The following is a 16,719-nucleotide window of genomic DNA, read 5'->3' as shown; positions in this document are numbered from 1 at the left end:
GGAGGGGTGGGGGGGGCTCCGGTTACTCCGAGAGTTACTCGGGGTTACTCGGGGAAATGGAGTAACGGCGACGGGGGGGGCGAGGGGGGAGCGTGAGGGGCGGTTGGAGGTCTGGGCTAGAGCGTCTGCGGAAGTGGAGGGAGGGGACCAACGAGGCGGCGGGGCGGAGCGTCGCCGGAGGTGGGGGGCGTGGCCGCCGACGCCGGAAGCGGGAGGAGTAGAGGCGGCGGCCGCCGGCGGGCAGAGCGGCCCTGGGCGGATCACGGCGTCATGCCGCGCGCGGGACGCCTCCGGTGGTACGTCATCGGTGGCGACGCCCCCGGGGCGGAGGGGGGGTGGGGGTGGGGGTCGGGGGGGGGGGGGGAATGGTGCCTATAGGGGGGTGTGGGGCGGGGGGGTGCCTATAGAGGCCTATAGGGGACATACGGGGGCCTATAGGCGACATAAAGGGGCTATAGGGGATCTATGGGGGCCTATAGGGGGCATATAGAAGTCTATAGGGGAGATACAGGGGCCTGTGGGGGATCGATGGGGCCTATAGGGGTGTATGAGGAGATATGGGGGCCTATGGGAGCTATGGGGTTCTAAAGGGGAGATACAGGGACCTTTAGGGGATCTATGGGGGCCTATAGGGAGATACAGGGGCCTATGGGGGGACATAGAGACCTATAGGGGAGCTATGGGGGCCTACAGGGGAGTATAGAGGTCTACAGGGGAGATACAGGGGCCTACGAGGGGGGTCTTTGGGGACCATAGGGGCCTATAGGGGAGCTATGGGGGCCTATAGGGGAGATACAAGGGTCTATGGGGGTATATAGAGGCCTATAGGGGGGACCATGGGGCCTATAGGGGAGATACAAGGGTCTATGGGGGTATATAGAGGCCTATGGGGGAGATACAAGGGCCTATGGGGGTATATAGAGGCCTATGGGGGAGATACAAGGGCCTATGGGGGTATATAGAGGCCTATGGGGGAGATACAAGGGCCTATGGGGGTATATAGAGGCCTATAGGGGAGGTACAAGGGCCTATGGGGGCCTATAGGGGAGATACAAGGGCCTATGGGGGGGCTATGGGGGCCTATGGGGGAGATACAAGGGCCTATGGGGGCATAGAGGGGAGCTACAGGGGGCCTACAGGGGAATATATAGAGGTCTATAGGGGAGATACGGGGGCCTATAGGGATCTATAGAGGAGGTGTAGGGGCCTACAGGGGATCTATAGGTGTCTATGGGGGGATACAGGGTCCTGTAGGGGGGATGGGGGGGTTATAGGGGTCTATAGGGGGATCTGGGGGCGTATAGGGGCTTATAGGGAGCCTATGGAGGGATATAGGGGGCTGGGCGGGAAATGGGGGGTCTATAGGGGCTGGGGGGCTCTACAAGGGTCTATAGGGGGCTGGGGGTAGCTATAAAGGATCTATAGGGGGCTGGGGGGGACTACGGGGGCTGAGGCGGTCTATAGTGCGCTGGGGGGGTCTATAAGGGATCTATAGGGGGCTGGGGGGGCCTATAGGGGTCCAGGCGGGCTCTATAGGGAGAGATGTGGGGCAGGCAGGGGGGAGGGGCAGCTTTCGGGGCCCTGCCCTGCCCCTCCCCCTCACCGACATCACCACTTACCCCCCATCCCCAAAATGGGCCGAAACCTGCCGATTTTGGGGGCCCCCACCCGGAAGCTGCCCCTCCCCCTGCCCCCCCTAACCGCCCCTCCCCCCCACACCCCCCGCAGGAACGAGCCCCCCCCATCGGAAGGCGCCCCCCGACGCTCCCTCGAGGTCATCGGCAAGGAGAGGTGATGGCGGGGGAGGGGCGGGGGGGAGGGGGTGGGGCCCTGCCCCCCAAAACCAGCCGTGCCCCTCCCCCACGATTCGGCCATGGAAGGGGAGGGCGGGGCGGTTGGCCGGGGGGGTTGGCCAACATGTTGGCCAAGACTCAACAGACCACGCTGGGTGTTAGACAGCCAAGACCCAACATGGCGTCAGGGCCACGCCCCTTCCCCAAGCCACGCCCATCCCAAATTCCACGTTTTGGGGGCTTTTTACCCAAAACTGAAGGGTTTTGGTACTTTTTTTATTGCGTTTTGCCCCCAAAAAAGAGGGCAGTTTCGGGCAAAAGGCGCCGCTTGGTGCTTCTTACGCCGACGGGGAAACTCGGTGTCGTTATGGAGCTTGAAATGTGTTAAAAACGGCTGAAATTGGGGTTTAAGGCAATTTTTAAAGGGGTTTTGGGGTTATTTATCAGTTTTGGGGTGTTTTAGAGGTCAAAAACGCTGAAAAAGGGGTTTAGCCTGGTTTTGTATGTTATTTATTGGAGAAGGAAGGTGAAAACGTAGCGGGGTTTGGATCTCTTTATTTTCTGTTAAAAAATGGGGGGAAGGGTTTTTTAATGCTTTGCTAAAAAAAAATAGGTATTAATTTTACCAGAAAAAGCCCATTTGGGTTTTTAAAATTAATTTTCATTAATTTGGGGGGGATTTTAGTGTATTTTGGGGCTGAATTTATTCCCTCGACAAGTGGCCTTGCCTTGCGGTGGGGGGAGGAGAAATTATCGGTTTCCTTTTTGGGTGGTTAATTGTGAATTTTCCCACTTTTAGTTAAAAAAGTCAGTTTTTGGGGGGTTGGGGGCTACCCTGAGCTATTTTTGGGGTTAAAAACTGTATGTTTAGGGGATTTGGGAATCTTTTCAACCTCTGTTTCTGCTTCGGGTGGTTAATTTTGAAATTTTCTGCCATTTACGAATGGAAAAAGTCAGTTTTAGGGGATTTGGGTGTAATTTTGAGGTCAATTTTGGCTTTAAAAGTGAGTTTTCGGGGGCGGGGGGGGTTGGCCACAATTTTCACGCCAGTTTCCTCAGATTTGGTTAAATTATGAATTTTCCTGGTTTTCGTTATCAAAAAAAGCTGATTTGGGGGGATTTGGGGGCTGTTTTGGGAGGTTAAAATGGGTGATTTGGGGGGGTTTGGTCATAATCTTTAATTTTCTCAAAAATTATCAGTAATGATTTTTTTTTTGCTATTTATGGACAAAATAAGTCCAACTTAGGGCATTTGGGTCTAATTTTATCTTCAATTTAGAGGTTAAAAGTGATTCTTCTCAGTACAGTCGGCCACAATTTTGACCCCAATTTCATTAATTATAATTTTTCAGATCTTTTTATTAATAGAAAAACCATTTTGGGGGGATTTGGGCGCTATTTTCAGGTATTTTGGGGTTAAAACTGATATTTTGAGGGGATTTAGTCCCAATTTTGACCCAAATTTTCTCCAGCGTCAGTTTTTTTCTGCTCTTTATCAACCCCAAATTAAATTTGGGGCGATTTTTGTGTAATTTTCAATTTTCTTTGTTTAAAACTGAATTTTTTCAGGGGTTTTGGCCTCAATTTTCACCCCAGTTTTCTCAGGAATAGTTAAACATGAGGGGTTTTTGTTCTGTCGTTAACAAAACATGACAATTATGGGGCATTTGGGTGCAGCTTTGAGCAATATTTTTAGTTTAAAACTGAATTTTGGAGAGGGTTTGGCCACAATCTTGACCCCAATTTCCTCAAAAATGGTTAATTATGAGTTTTCCCCCCACTTTTTAAAACAAACCCTCTTTGGGGGCATTTGGGCGTTATTTTGAGATATTTTGGGGTTTTAAAACTGATTTTTTGAGAGGGTTTGGCCACAATCTGAACCTTAATTTTCTCAAAATGGATTAATTATGAAATTTCTTGCGTTCATTAACCAAAAAAAAAGTCACTTTGGGGGGATTTGGGTGCTATTTTGAGCAGTTTGGGGGGTTTGAAACTGATTTTTACAGGGTTTGGCCACAATCTGAACCTTAATTTTCTGGAAAAACATTCATTTTCAATTTTTCTGTTTTCTATTAACAAGAAAACTTCATTTGGGTGCACAAAAATGGTTATTTATGATTTTTTTTCCCCAGTTTTCGTTTTTAAAAAAAAAACAACCCCATTTGGGTGTTATTTTGGGGGCTTGAAACTTATTTTTGAGAGCGTTTGGCCCCAACTGTTACCTTTATTTTCTAAGAAACTATTAATTATGAATTTATTATGTTTTATTAACAAAAACAGTCAATTTGAGGGCATTTGGGGGCTATTTTCAGGGTTTAAAGCTGATTTTTGAGAGAGTTTGGCCACAATTGGAAGCTTAAGTTTCTTAAAAAATGAATTTTCGTGTTTTTTATTAACAAAATCAATTTTGGGGCACAAAAATGATTAAGAATAGTTTTCTCCCCTATTTTTTATTAAGAGTAAAAGTTTATTGGGGGGGATTTGGGTGCTATTTTGAGGGTTTAAAACTGATTTTTGAAAGGGTTTGCCCGTGTTCTTAATCTCAATTTTCTGCGAAAAGATTAATTACGATTTTCCCTGTTTGTTAGGTTTTTTTAAAAGTCGATTTGGGGGCAATTTTGAAGTTTAAAACAGATTTAATGAGGGGGTTTGGCCACGTTTCTCCCCCCCCATCCAGTTTCCGCAGGGTAGCAAATTGTCCATTTTCCCCCTTTCCCCAGTAAAAAAAAAAAAAAGAAAAAAGCCTTAAAACCCGGCAATTTAGGGGGGTGCGGTGATATTTTGAGCAATTTTGTGTGTAAATCGGGGCGGGTTTGGGTGATTTTGGGGGCGCGAAGGCGATTTCGGGGGGGGTGTCTGTTATTCAGCGCGTTTTGACGTGGTGAAAGCGGCTGCGGGAGGAGCCGAGCGGCCGTGTGCGTGTTTTGGGGTTAAATAAAGCGATTCTGGGGGGGTTTGGGAGGCGTTTGGGTCGTTTTAAAGGCGTTTCCCGGCGGGCCGACTCTTGGCGCGGCGCCCTCAGGAGCCGCCATGGCGGGCTTGGGGTTAAGGACCCCTTTTCCCCCCTCAGCGAGACAAGATGGCGGCCGCGGCGGGCTGCCCTTCGCGCTGCCTGACTCCGTCCGGGCGCGGGCACTGGCGCCGCATAAGCCACCCCTTAAGGCCCCCTTAATGGAAGGGAATGGAAAAGGGGGGGGGTTGACTTCCGGGTAGGCAACGCTCAACCTACCCCGCTAGCCAATCCCCGCCTACTTTCGGCGGGACTTACCCAATGGGAAGCGCGGAAGGGGTGGGGTGGGCGGGGCTTCGCGCGGCCGCCAGGCGGCTGCGTTGCGCCGTGCGGGCGCCGCCGCCTTGTTCTCGCGCCCGCGGGGTGAGGCCACCGTCAAACCGCGGGGGGGGGGGGAGACGGACCCCCCCCGCCCCTCCCCCCTTCCCGCCCCTCCCCCCTCCGACCGGCGACCCCCCCTCCCCCCCCGCAGCCGCAGGTAAGGCCCCGCCGCGTGCTTTTATAATTTTTATTTTTTTTTTTTTAGTGTGTTTTTAGCGGGGGGGGGGAGGGGAACCAAGGGGGGGTGCCCCCCCCGCCGTCCCCTCACGGATGGTTTGGCCCCGCCCCCCCGGGGGAGGGAGGGGGGGAGCGGGAGAGAGGCCCAGTGGCCCCCCCCCCCCCCCAAACTGGGAGGCCCAGTTGGGCCTGGAACTGGGACACCAGTTACACCCCCACCCCACCACCCCCCCCCCCGCCAGGCTCTACTGGGCACCCCAGTGCTCCCAGTTTGGCCCGGACTGGGGGTCCCGGTTCTACCCGGACTGGGGGTCCCAGTGCCCCCAGTTCCCCGCTTACTGGGGCTCCCAGTATCTCCCAGTTCACTTCTTACTGGGGGTCCCAGTTCCCCTCTTATTGGGCACCCCAGTGCTCCCAGTTCCCCCCATTGCCCTCTTACTGGACCCCCCAGTTCCCCACTTACTGGGGGTCCCAGTGCCCCCCAGTTCCTCACTGGAGGCCCCAGTTCCCCTCTTATTAGGCACCCCAGTGCTCCCAGTTCCCCCATTCCCCTTTTACCAGGACACCCCCCCACAGCTTCCCCCTTACTGGGGGACCCAGTGCCCCCCCAGTTCCTCACTTATTGAGGATCCCAGTTCTCCTCTTAAATGGGACCCCAGTGGTCCCAGTTCCCCCCTAACCAGGCACCCCAGTTTCCCCAGTTCCACTCTTAACTGGGCACCCCAGTGCTCCCCACTTTACTCCATTCCCCCCTTACTGGGGGTCCCAGTTCCCCGCAGTTCCCCGCTCATTAGACACCCGAGTGGCCCCCCCATTACCCTCTTACTAGGGTCACAGTTCCCCCCAGCTTCCTCCTGATTGGGCACCCCAGTTCCCCCCAGTTCCCCCCTTACTGGGGGACCCAGTTCCCCCCATTCCCCCCTTACGGGGAGTCCCAGTTTCCCCCAGTTCCCCCCTAACTGGGCACCCCAGTACTTCCTGTTCCTTTCTTACTGGGAGTCCTATTTCCCCTTTTACTGGGCACCCCAGTTCCCCCATTCCTGCCCTGCTGGCGATCCCAGTCCCCCCCAGTTCCCCCAGCTCCCCTCTTACTGGGGGTCCCAGTTCCCCCCATTGCCCTCTTACTGGGGGTCCCAGTTCCCCCCAGTTCCCTTCTAACTGTGTACCCCAGTGCTCCCAGTTCCCCCCATCACCCCTCAGCTGGTTTTGGGGGAGCCCTCATTTCTGGGGGGGAGGGGGTGGCTGCCTCTTTTGGGGTGGGGGGTGACCCCAGATTGTGGGTGGGGGGTGTCAGAACTTGGAGGGGCTTTTTTGGGGGTGCTGGGAGGGGCTTATGTCAGGTTTGGGGGGTACGGGGGGGGGCTCTAAGCCTCCAGTTTGGGGGGGCAGGTTTTTTTTGGGGGGTACCAGCTTCCCCCCCCCCACCCCCCTTAATTCTCTTCTCTCTTCTCCCCCCACAGCCCAGAAGCCCGGACCCCCCCCGCCGCCACCCCCCCAAGCCTGACGTGAGCCCCCTCCCCCCCGCCTTCTCCCCCAACCCCCCCCCTTTTCGGGGGGGAGGGGACCCCCCAAACGCCCCCCCAAAAATGGCCGACCCCATCATGGACCTCTTTGACGACCCCAATCTCTTCGGCCTTGACCCCCTGACGGACGAGACCTTCGCCCCCCCCTCCCACGACCCCATCGAAGAAGCTTTGGGTTTATCGGGGGCTTTAGACCCCCCCCAACCCCCCCCAGCCCCCCCAGAACCCTCCATCCCCCCCCCAGAAGACCCTTTGCCCCCCCAAAACCCCCCCGATCCCCCCCAAACCCAACTCCCCCCCGACCAAGAGGTTCTCAGTCAAGGCAACCCCTTTATGGGGGTGTCCGCCGCCTTGCCCCCCGCCCCATCCTCCTCCTCATCGGCTGGGCTCCCCCAGCCCCCCAAAATCGTCATCCTCAAAGCCCCCCCGGGAGGGGCGACGTCGGGGGGACCCCCCCAATCGCCCGCCGTCCCCACGGCGGGAGGGATGACGACCCCCAACGGAGGGAAGGTGACGTTCGCCAAGGTTTTAACCGGGACCCCCCAACTTCGTCCCGGGGGCGTTTCCATCGTTACCGGTAACGCCGCCACTGTTTTAACTGGGAAAGTGACCCCTGCCGGAACTGGGGGGGCTACCGGGACCCCTCCCCCGACCACGGCCACCGTTCACCGATTGGTTCAACCGGGAAGACCCGTCAAACAATTGGTTTTACAACCGGTCAAGGCTGGGGGGGCCGGGACCCCCCTAAAACCCGCTGTCACCCTCACGTCGGCGCCGGCGCAGGTGGGGGATTCGGGGTGGGGGCGGCTCGTTGGGGTTGGGGGGCTCAGGGGGGTTCCCCAAGGTTGGGGGCGGCTCGTTGGGTTGGGGTCATGTCGTTGGGTGGGGGTCCTTGGGGTTGGGGGGCTCAGGGGGATCCCCAACATTGGGGTCATCTCGTTGGGTTGGGGGGCTCAGGGGGATCCCCAACATTGGGGTCGTCTCGTTGGGTAGGGGTCTTTGGGGTTGGGGGCTCAGGGGTCCCCCCAAGGTTGGGGTCATGTCGTTGGGTGGGGGTCTTTGGGTTTGGGGGCTCAGGGGGATCCCCAAGGTTGGGGTCATGTCATTGGGTGGGGGGGCTTTGGGGTTGGGGGGCTCAGGGGGGTCCCCAACATTGGGGTCATTTTGTTGGGTTGGGGGGCTTTTGGGTTGGGGGCTCAGGGGTCCCCCCAAGGTTGGGGTCATCTCATTAGGTTGGGGGGCTCAGGGGGATCCCCAAGGTTGGGGTCATGTCGTTGGGTGGGGGTCTTTGGGGTTGGGGGACTCATTGGGGGTCCCCGAGGTTGGGGTCATCTCATTGGGTTGGGGGGGGTCCCCAAGGTTGGGGTGATCTTGTTGGGTTGGGGGGCTCATGGGGGGGTTCCAAACATTGGGGTCATCTCATTGGGTTGGGGTCATGTCGTTGGGTGGGGGTCTTTGGGGTTGGAGGGCTCAGGGGTCCCCAACATTGGGGTCATGTCATTGGGTGGGGGTCTTTGGGGTTGGGGGGCTCAGGGGTCCCCCCAGGATTGGGGTCATCTCGTTGGGTTGGGGGGCTTTGGGGTTGGGGGGCTCAGGGGTCCCCCCAAGATTGGGGTCATGTCGTTGGGTTGGGGGGCTTTGGGGTTGGGGGGCTCAGGGGGATCCCCAAGGTTGGGGTCATGTCGTTGGGTGGGGGTCTTTGGGAGTGGGGGGCTCATTGGGGGTCCCCAAGGTTGGGGTCATTTTGTTGGGTTGGGGGTCTTTGGGGTTGGGGGAGGTCCCCATGGTTGGGGTGATCTTGTTGGCTTGGGGGGTCCCCAACATTGGGGTCATCTCATTGGGTTGGGGTCATGTTGTTGGGTGGGGGTCTTTGGGGTTGAGGGGCTTAGGGGGGTCCCCAAGGTTGGGGTCATGTCGTTGTGTGCGGGTCTTTGGGGATGGGGGGCTCATTGGGGGTCCCCAAGGTTGGGGTCATCTTGTTGGGTTGGGGGTCTTTGGGGGCGGTGGACTCATTGGGGGTCTCCAAGTTTGGGGTCATCTCGTTGGGCGGGGGGGATTTGGGGTTGGGGGGGTCCCCAAGGTTGGGGTCATCGCATTGGGTTGGGGGGCTCATTGGGGGTCCCCAAGGTTGGGGTCATCTTGTTGGGTTGGGGTCTTTGGGATTGGGGGGCTCAGGGGGGTCCCCAAGGTTGGGGTCATGTCATTGGGTAGGGGGGCTTTGGGGTTGGAGGTGGTCCCCAAGGTTAGGGTCATCTTCTTGGGGGGGGGTCTTTGGGGTTGGGGGGCTCAGGAGGGGTCCCCAAGGTTGGGGTCGTCTCATTGGGTCGGGGTCTTTGGGGTTGGGGGGCTCCAGGGAGTTCCCCAAAATTGTGGTTGTCTTGTTGGGTTGGGGGCTCCAGGGGGGGCGTCCCCAAGATTGGGCTCATCTCATTGGGTCAGGGTCATCCTGTGGGTCACGCTCACCTCCCGGGGATCCCCAAAAGTTCTGAAATCTCCCCGTTTATGGGGCTGACCCTGCCCCTTTTCTCCTATAGGGCGAGTCAAAACGCATCACGCTGGTACTCCAACAGCCGCCGGGGGGCAGCGCTCCCGCCGGCCAACGCCACGTGGTATTGGGTAGTTTGCCGGGCAAGATCGTCCTACAAGGCAACCAATTGGCCGCCCTCGGTCAAGCCAAAGGGACGCCCGGCCAACCGGCAAAGGTGGTCACCATCCAGCTCCAGGTTCAACAACCCCCCGCTGGCCAATCGGGAGCCCCGCAGAAGATCCAGCTCCTCCAACAACCAACCGGGGCGGGCGGGCAGGCGGCGCCCGTCGCCGTCTCCTCGGTGCCGCAGGTGGTGGGAGGCGCCGGGCAGAGGTTGACGGTGCCTTTGAAGGTGGTTCTTCAACCCCAGGTGGGCGGCGGTTGGGGGGGGGAGGAGAGGGGCGGTTGGGGTGGCGGGGGAGGGGTGTTGCGCCCAGTTTTGGTCCAGTTGCACCCAGTTTTGGTCCAGTTGGACCCAACCTTGGTCTTAACTAGACGCGGTTTTGGTCCCGTTGTACTCAATCTTGGTCTTAATTGGACCCAGTTTTGGCTCCTGGTTGCACCTGATTTTGGTCCCGGTTGCACCCAGTTTTGGTGCCGTTGAACCCAACCTTGGTCTTAATTGGACCCAGTTTTGGCTCCCAGGTGCACCCAGTTTTGGTCCCGGTACACCCAACCTTGGTCTTAATTGGACCCAGTTTTGGTCTTGTTGCACCCAGTTTTGGTGCTGTTGCACCCGATTTTGGCTTCCATTTGCACCCAAGCCGTGATTTTCATGCCGCACTGGACCTTGGTCTTAATTGGACCCAGTTTTGGTGCCGTTGCACCTGATTTTGGTCCCGGTTGCACCCAAGCTGTGATTTTTGGTCTCGTTGTGCCCAGTTTTGGCTCCCAGTTGCACCCAGTTTTGGTGCTGTTGCACTCAATTTTGGCTCCTGATTTCACCCAAGCCGTGATTTTGGTCCTGTTGCACCCATTCCTGGCCTCGTTGCACCCACTTTTGACCCTTCTGTTGCACCCAACCCTCGTTCCCGGTCCCGTGCCCGACTTGGGCCTCCATTGGATGCGACCGAGGGCCAAAATACTCAGGTGCGAGTCTTGACCCCGGTGTTGTCCCCAACCTCAGTGCATCCCATCGGGCCCCAGGTGGGTCTCGTCTTGCCCAAACTGGGTCTGGTGGGACCAAAACTGGGTCTCATTTTACCCAGACTGGGTCTTGCTTCGCCCAAACTGGGTTTTGTGGGGCCTTGTTGGGTCTCACTGGGCCCAAACTGGGTCTTGTTTTGCCCAAACTGGACCCGGGTTGGGCCTTGTCTCGCCCAGGTTGGGTTTCGTTTTGCCCAATGGGGTCTTTTTAGGCCCGAGTTGGGTCTCATTTTGCCCAAACTGGGTCTCGTTTCTCCCAAACTGAGTCTTGTTTCGCCTGAACCGGTCCTCGTTGGGCCCTTGTTGAGCCTCGTCCGGCCCGAGTTGGGCCTGAGTTGGGCCTCGTCGGACCCCAGTTGGGCCTCGTCGGACCCCAGTTGGGCCTCGTCGGACCCCAGTTGGGCCTCGTCGGACCCCAGTTGGGCCTCGTCGGGCCCCAGTTGGGCCTCGTCGGGCCCCAGTTGGGCCTCGTCGGGCCCCAGTTGGGCCTTGTTTCACCGGAGCTGGGCCTCGTCGGACCCCGGTTGGGCCTCGTCTGGCCCCAGTTGGGCCTTGTTTCACCGGAGCTGGGCCTCGTCTGGCCCCAGTTGGGCCTTGTTTCACCGGAGCTGGGCCTCGTCTGGCCCCAGTTGGGCCTTGTTTCACCGGAGCTGGGCCTCGTCTGGCCCCAGTTGGGCCTCGTTTGGCCCAAAGCGGGTCTGGTTGGGCCCAACCTTGGCACCACCCCGATTTTCGCCTCTCCCCGCAGGCCGGCTCGTCTCAGGGCGGTTCCCCCGGCCTATCAGTGGTGAAGGTGCTGAGCAGCAGCGAGGTGGCCGCCCTGGCCAGCCCCGGTTCACGAGGCGCCTCGGAAGAGAGCCGTAAACTGGAACACCAGAAAAAACAAGAGAAAGCCAATCGTATCGTCGCCGAGGCTATCGCCCGCGCCCGCGCCCGGGGCGAGCAGAACATCCCCCGCGTCCTCAACGAAGACGAGCTGCCCAGCGTCCGGCCCGAGGAGGAAGGCGAGCGCAAACGGCGGCGGAAAGGGGCCGGCGAGCGCGGGGGGCCCAAGGAGGAGAGACCCCGCAAGGGCAAGGGGCAGGGGGGCTCCGGCAAGAGCAAGGGGCGGAGCAAACCCAGGTAAGGGTCTCCTCGGCGCCTAAAAAAAAACCCGGGGTTTTCACCCAAATTTAGGTGGGAGGGGCGCGGTTATGGGTGTGGGTCCTGGGTGGGGTGGTCTTGGGGTTGCCACCCAACCGCTGTCTTTGTCGTTACGCAACCGCGGTCTTCGATGTGGCCGACTTTGGACTTGGTTGTCACTCGGCCACAGTCCCGTTGTCCCCCAACCCCTGTTGTCCCCCAGTCACGGCCCGCGTTGCCCCGCATCGTCCCCCAATCACAGCCCTCGTTGCCCCCCATCGTCCCCCCAGTCACGGCCCTCGTTGCCCCCCATCGTCCCCCAATCATGGGTCTCGTTGACCCCTATCCGCCATCATCCCCCAGTCATGACCCTTGTCGACCCCAACCCTTGTCGACCCCCATTGTCCCCCAATCACGGCCCTCGTTGACCCCCCACCCCTCGTTGACCCCCAATCATGGCTGTCATTGACCCCCATCGTCTCCCAATCACGGCCCTTGACCCCCAACCCTCGTTGACCCCCAACCCTTGGCCTCATCACCCCCAACCGCATCCTCGAACAAACCCCCCCTCCCCCCCCCCCCCAACGGCGGAGGGGCCCCTCCCCGTCCGCCTGCCTCGCCCTCACGCCCCACCCTTCCCCCTCTTTGCCCCCCACCCCCCACAGCACCATCACGCCGGTGGTTGGGAAGAAGCGGAAGCGCAACGCTTCCTCCGACAACTCCGACGCCGAGGTGATGCCGGCGCCGTCGCCGCGGGAGGAAGAAGAAACCAGCGTGCAGGTAACGGGCGTGGCCCGTGGGCGCCGGGGCGGGGTCAGGGTGGGGGGGTGGGGGGCGTGGCCGCTTCCCTTTTTCCTCCCTTCCAGAAACGACGCTCGAATCGCCAAGTCAAACGGAAGAAATACACGGAAGACTTGGATATCAAGATCACCGACGACGAGGAAGATGAAGAGTTGGACGTCACGGGACCCGTTCGACCCGAGCAGCTCCCGGTCCCGCAGCCCCCCGCGCCGGAACCGGAACCGGAAGGCGAAACGTTGCCGTCCATGCAGTTTTTTGTGGTGGGCGGGGTCTTGGCTTTATCCTATCGGATCGCGGCATCCGCCGTGGTCTTCCTCGGCTTCCGTCATCATCATCATCATCGTCCTCACCTCCTCTTTTTTTTCCCTTCTCCCGCCGCCAGGAGAACCCCAGTGAGGAGGACGCGGCCATCGTTGACAAGGTTCTTTCCATGAGGGTGGTGAAAAAAGAGGTGAGGGACCCCCACCCTGCGGGGGCGGGGCTGGGGGCGGGGGGCAGGGCCTTTGCCAGCGGCCACGCCTCATCGCTTGTTCCCCCCCCCCCCCCCCCCAACAGCTGCCGTCGGGGCAATTGACGGAATCGGAGGAGTTTTTCGTCAAATACAAGAATTAGTAGGTGGCCGGGCGAGGCGGGAGGGCGGGGTCGGGGGCGCCCCCGTTAGATCCTTGCCTCTCATTGGTTGGCTGCCCACGGCGTTGGGTGGAGCTCTACGAACCCAACGGCGCGGGAGGGGGGGCGCGTGGGGCTGAGGGGGTTGATGGGCTCTACGACGAAGCAGTCCTTGAAAGGAGCACGGGTTGGGGGTCCCATCTGTCGGTCCCCCCCCCCCCAATAGCGTGGGCGGGGCTCTGTCACGTGACACTTTGCCCCGCCCACCCCCCAGCTCCTACCTCCACTGCGAGTGGGCCACCATCGACCAACTGGAGAAGGACAAGAGGATCCACCAGAAACTGAAGCGTTTTAAGACGAAAATGACCCAAATGCGGCATTTTTTCCACGAGGTGCTGGGTTTTTTTTTTTGGGGGGTGGGGGGAGGGGTTTTAGGGAGGGTTTTGGGGTGCCCCCCCCCTCCCCCCACCCCGCCACCCACCCTCATCTTCCTCCCAGGACGAAGAACCCTTCAACCCCGACTACGTAGAGGTCGATCGCATCTTGGATGAGTCCCACAGCGTCGACAAGGACAACGGGGAGGTGAGGGCGTGGCCGGCGGCAGGGTTCCCCTCCCCCCACCCCAAGGTGACGTTCCGCCTCGCCCACACCCCCCCGCCTCTTTTTTTTGTGTGTCTGCGCCCCTCCCCCCACCCGCTGGCAGCCGGTGGTTTATTACCTGGTGAAGTGGTGCTCCCTCCCCTACGAGGACAGCACTTGGGAGCTCAAAGAAGACGTAGACGAAGGGAAAATCGGCGAATTTAAGCGTATCCAAGCGCGGCACCCGGAGCTCAAGCGTTTGGTGAGCGGTTGGCGCGCCCCTCCCCCGCCTCGCCCCTCCCCCACCCCCAACATCTCCCCCACCTTCTCCCATCCTTCCCTTCCCTGCTCCAGCCCCGTCCTCAAGCCGGGTCTTGGAAGAAGCTGGAGCTGTCGCACGAGTACAAGAACCACAACCGCCTTCGCGAGTATCAACTGGAAGGGGTCAACTGGTTGCTCTTCAACTGGTACAACAGGCGAGTGGCGCGGCGGGGGAGGGGAGGGGGCCGCGCCCGTCCCGCCCCCCAACCCACCAACCGGGCGCCCCCCAACCCACCAACTGGGTGCCCCCCAACCAACCAACCAGCGCCCCCCGACCCATCAACCATTGCCCCCCAACCCCCCAACTGGCCGCCCCCCAACCCACCAATTGGACCTCCGCCAACCAACCAACCGGGTGCCCCCAGCTCCCCAACCATCACCCCCCAACCCACCAATGGCCATCCCCAACCCCCCAACCGGCCACCCCCCGACCCACCAATTGGCCCTCCACCAACCAACCAACCAGGCGCCCCCAGCCCCCCAGCCCCGCCAACTGGCCGCCCCCAGCCCCCCAGCCATCACCCCCCAACCCACCAATGGCTGCCCCCCGGCCCCCCAACCAGCTGCCCCCCAACCCACCAATTGGCCCTCCGCCAACCAACCAACCGTCTGCCCCCGACCCCCAACCATCACCCCCCAACCTGCCAATGGCCGCCCCCTGACCCCGCAACCGGCCGCCCCCAGCCTCCCAACCATCACCCCCTAACCCACCAACGGCCGCCCCCCGACCCCCCAACCAGGCGCCCCCCAAGCCAGGCCACCCCCAGCCCCCCAACCCACCAATGGCCACCCCCAGCCCTGCCAACCGGCCACCCCCAGCCCCCCAACCCTCGCCCCCCAACCGGCCGCCCCCTTCGCCTCCCTGCAGGCAGAACTGCATCTTGGCCGACGAGATGGGTTTGGGGAAGACCATCCAATCCATCGCCTTCCTTCAAGAGGTCTACAACGTCGGGATCCGTGGCCCCTTTCTGGTCATCGCTCCCCTCTCCACCATCACCAACTGGGAGCGGGAGTTCAACACATGGACGGAGATGAACAGCATCGTCTACCACGGCAGCTTGGCCTCGCGGCAGATGATCCAACAGTACGAGATGTACTGCAAGGACTCGCGGGTACGACGCCTCCGGGTCTTCTGAACCTTCTGGAGGGTCTTCAAAAACCCCCATCCCGAAGCTTTTTGGGGTGGAGTTTGGAGCCACCTTCGTTTTTCCTTCATCTCCCCCCACCCTAGGGTCGTCTCATCCCCGGAGCTTATAAATTCGACGCTCTCATCACCACCTTCGAGATGATCCTCTCCGACTGCCCTGAGTTGCGGGAGATCGAGTGGCGTTGCGTCATCATCGACGAGGCTCATCGCCTCAAGAACCGCAACTGCAAGTTGCTCGACAGCCTCAAACACATGGACCTGGTGAGGGGCCGGGGTGGCCCTGCAGACCCCGACTCTTCTCCATGGGGACGAGAAGGGTTCCCTCGAGGGGCATTTGGGGTCTTGGTTGGGTCTGGAGATGTCTGGGGCCTGTTCCCCACCCCAAGGGCTGGTCCTGAAGGTGCATGTGGGGCCTTGGTTGTGTGTGGAGATGTTTGGGGCCTGTTCCGCACCCCAAGGGCTGGTCCTGAAGGTGCGTGTGGGGTCTTGGATGGGTCTGGAGATGTTTGGGCCTGTTCCCCACCCCAAAGGACGGCCTTGCTTGCGTGTGGAGACGCGTGGGCGTGTCTCCTGCCTCCCCCACCCTGAGCCCTAACGTTGTGCCCCGCCCCGGCCGTCAGGAACACAAAGTCCTGCTGACGGGCACGCCGCTCCAGAACACGGTGGAAGAGCTCTTCAGCCTCCTGCACTTTCTGGAACCCTCCCAGTTCCCTTCTGAGGCAGAATTCCTCAAGGACTTTGGAGATCTCAAGACGGAGGAGCAGGTGAGGACATCGGGAGGACCTCGCACCCCTTCCCCGACTGCTTTGGTCCTTCCCAGCCCGCGGTGACTTCTCCCCGCTGGTCCCACCCACAGGTGCAGAAGCTCCAGGCCATCCTCAAGCCCATGATGCTCCGTCGGTTGAAGGAGGACGTGGAGAAGAACCTGGCGCCCAAACAAGAGACCATCATCGAGGTGGAGTTGACCAATATTCAGAAGAAATACTACCGGGCCATCTTGGAGAAGAACTTCTCCTTCCTCTCCAAAGGCGCCGGTCACACCAACATGCCCAACCTGCTCAACACCATGATGGAGCTGCGCAAGTGCTGCAACCATCCCTACCTCATCAACGGTGAGGGAACGGGTGGGGCATGGGCGGGGCAAGGGCGTGGCATGGGGGTCCCTCGTCCTCCCACCGCCGCTGGATGACCTCAGGGGTCAACGCCGCCCCGTCCCCGCTTCTGGCCTCGCCCTTTCTTCCACCAGGGACCTTGGAGGCCTCATGGATTTGGGGGTTTCCTCTTCCCCGACCTCCCTCGAGCCGCCTGGTTGGCTTGGTGGCCCGGCGGGAGGAGGTCCACCGGCTCACCTAGTCCGGCTTTGAACGCCTTCTTAAGCCTTGCTTTGCTGGGGTGTCCCGAGAAGGTGTCACGCGCCGCCCCGCCAACGATCTTCTCCCCACCCAACAGGTGCGGAGGAGAAGATCTTGGCCGAATTCCGCGAGTCTTGTCACCACCACGTCCCCCATGACTTCCACCTCCAAGCCATGGTCCGCTCGGCCGGCAAGCTGGTCCTCATCGACAAGCTGCTGCCCAAGCTCAAAGCCGGCGGCCACAAGGTGCTCATATTCTCCCAGATGGTGCGATGTCTCGACATCTTGGAG

The 16,719-nt window shown here is 59.8% G+C and overlaps 1 protein-coding gene across 1 annotated transcript; it reads left to right on the top strand.

Annotated features, from left to right (window-relative positions):
• Positions 1-193: 193 nt before the first annotated feature.
• On the top strand, positions 194-16,719 carry LOC142049219 (chromodomain-helicase-DNA-binding protein 8-like; the record flags this gene model as incomplete). Its single annotated transcript, XM_075076684.1, has 18 exons — positions 194-296; positions 1,729-1,791; positions 6,762-7,607; positions 9,359-9,721; positions 11,246-11,619; positions 12,285-12,399; positions 12,486-12,680; positions 12,803-12,871; positions 12,976-13,031; positions 13,304-13,421; positions 13,528-13,611; positions 13,733-13,870; positions 13,963-14,084; positions 14,798-15,041; positions 15,161-15,337; positions 15,697-15,840; positions 15,933-16,188; positions 16,526-16,719. Coding segments are annotated over exons 3-18 (3,369 nt in total), but the record flags the coding sequence as incomplete, so codon positions are not given.

The sequence above is a fragment of the Phalacrocorax aristotelis genome, chromosome 34 (assembly GCF_949628215.1).
Source record: "Phalacrocorax aristotelis chromosome 34, bGulAri2.1, whole genome shotgun sequence".
NCBI lineage: Eukaryota > Metazoa > Chordata > Aves > Suliformes > Phalacrocoracidae > Phalacrocorax > Phalacrocorax aristotelis.
This window is presented reverse-complemented; position numbering and strand designations above follow the sequence as displayed.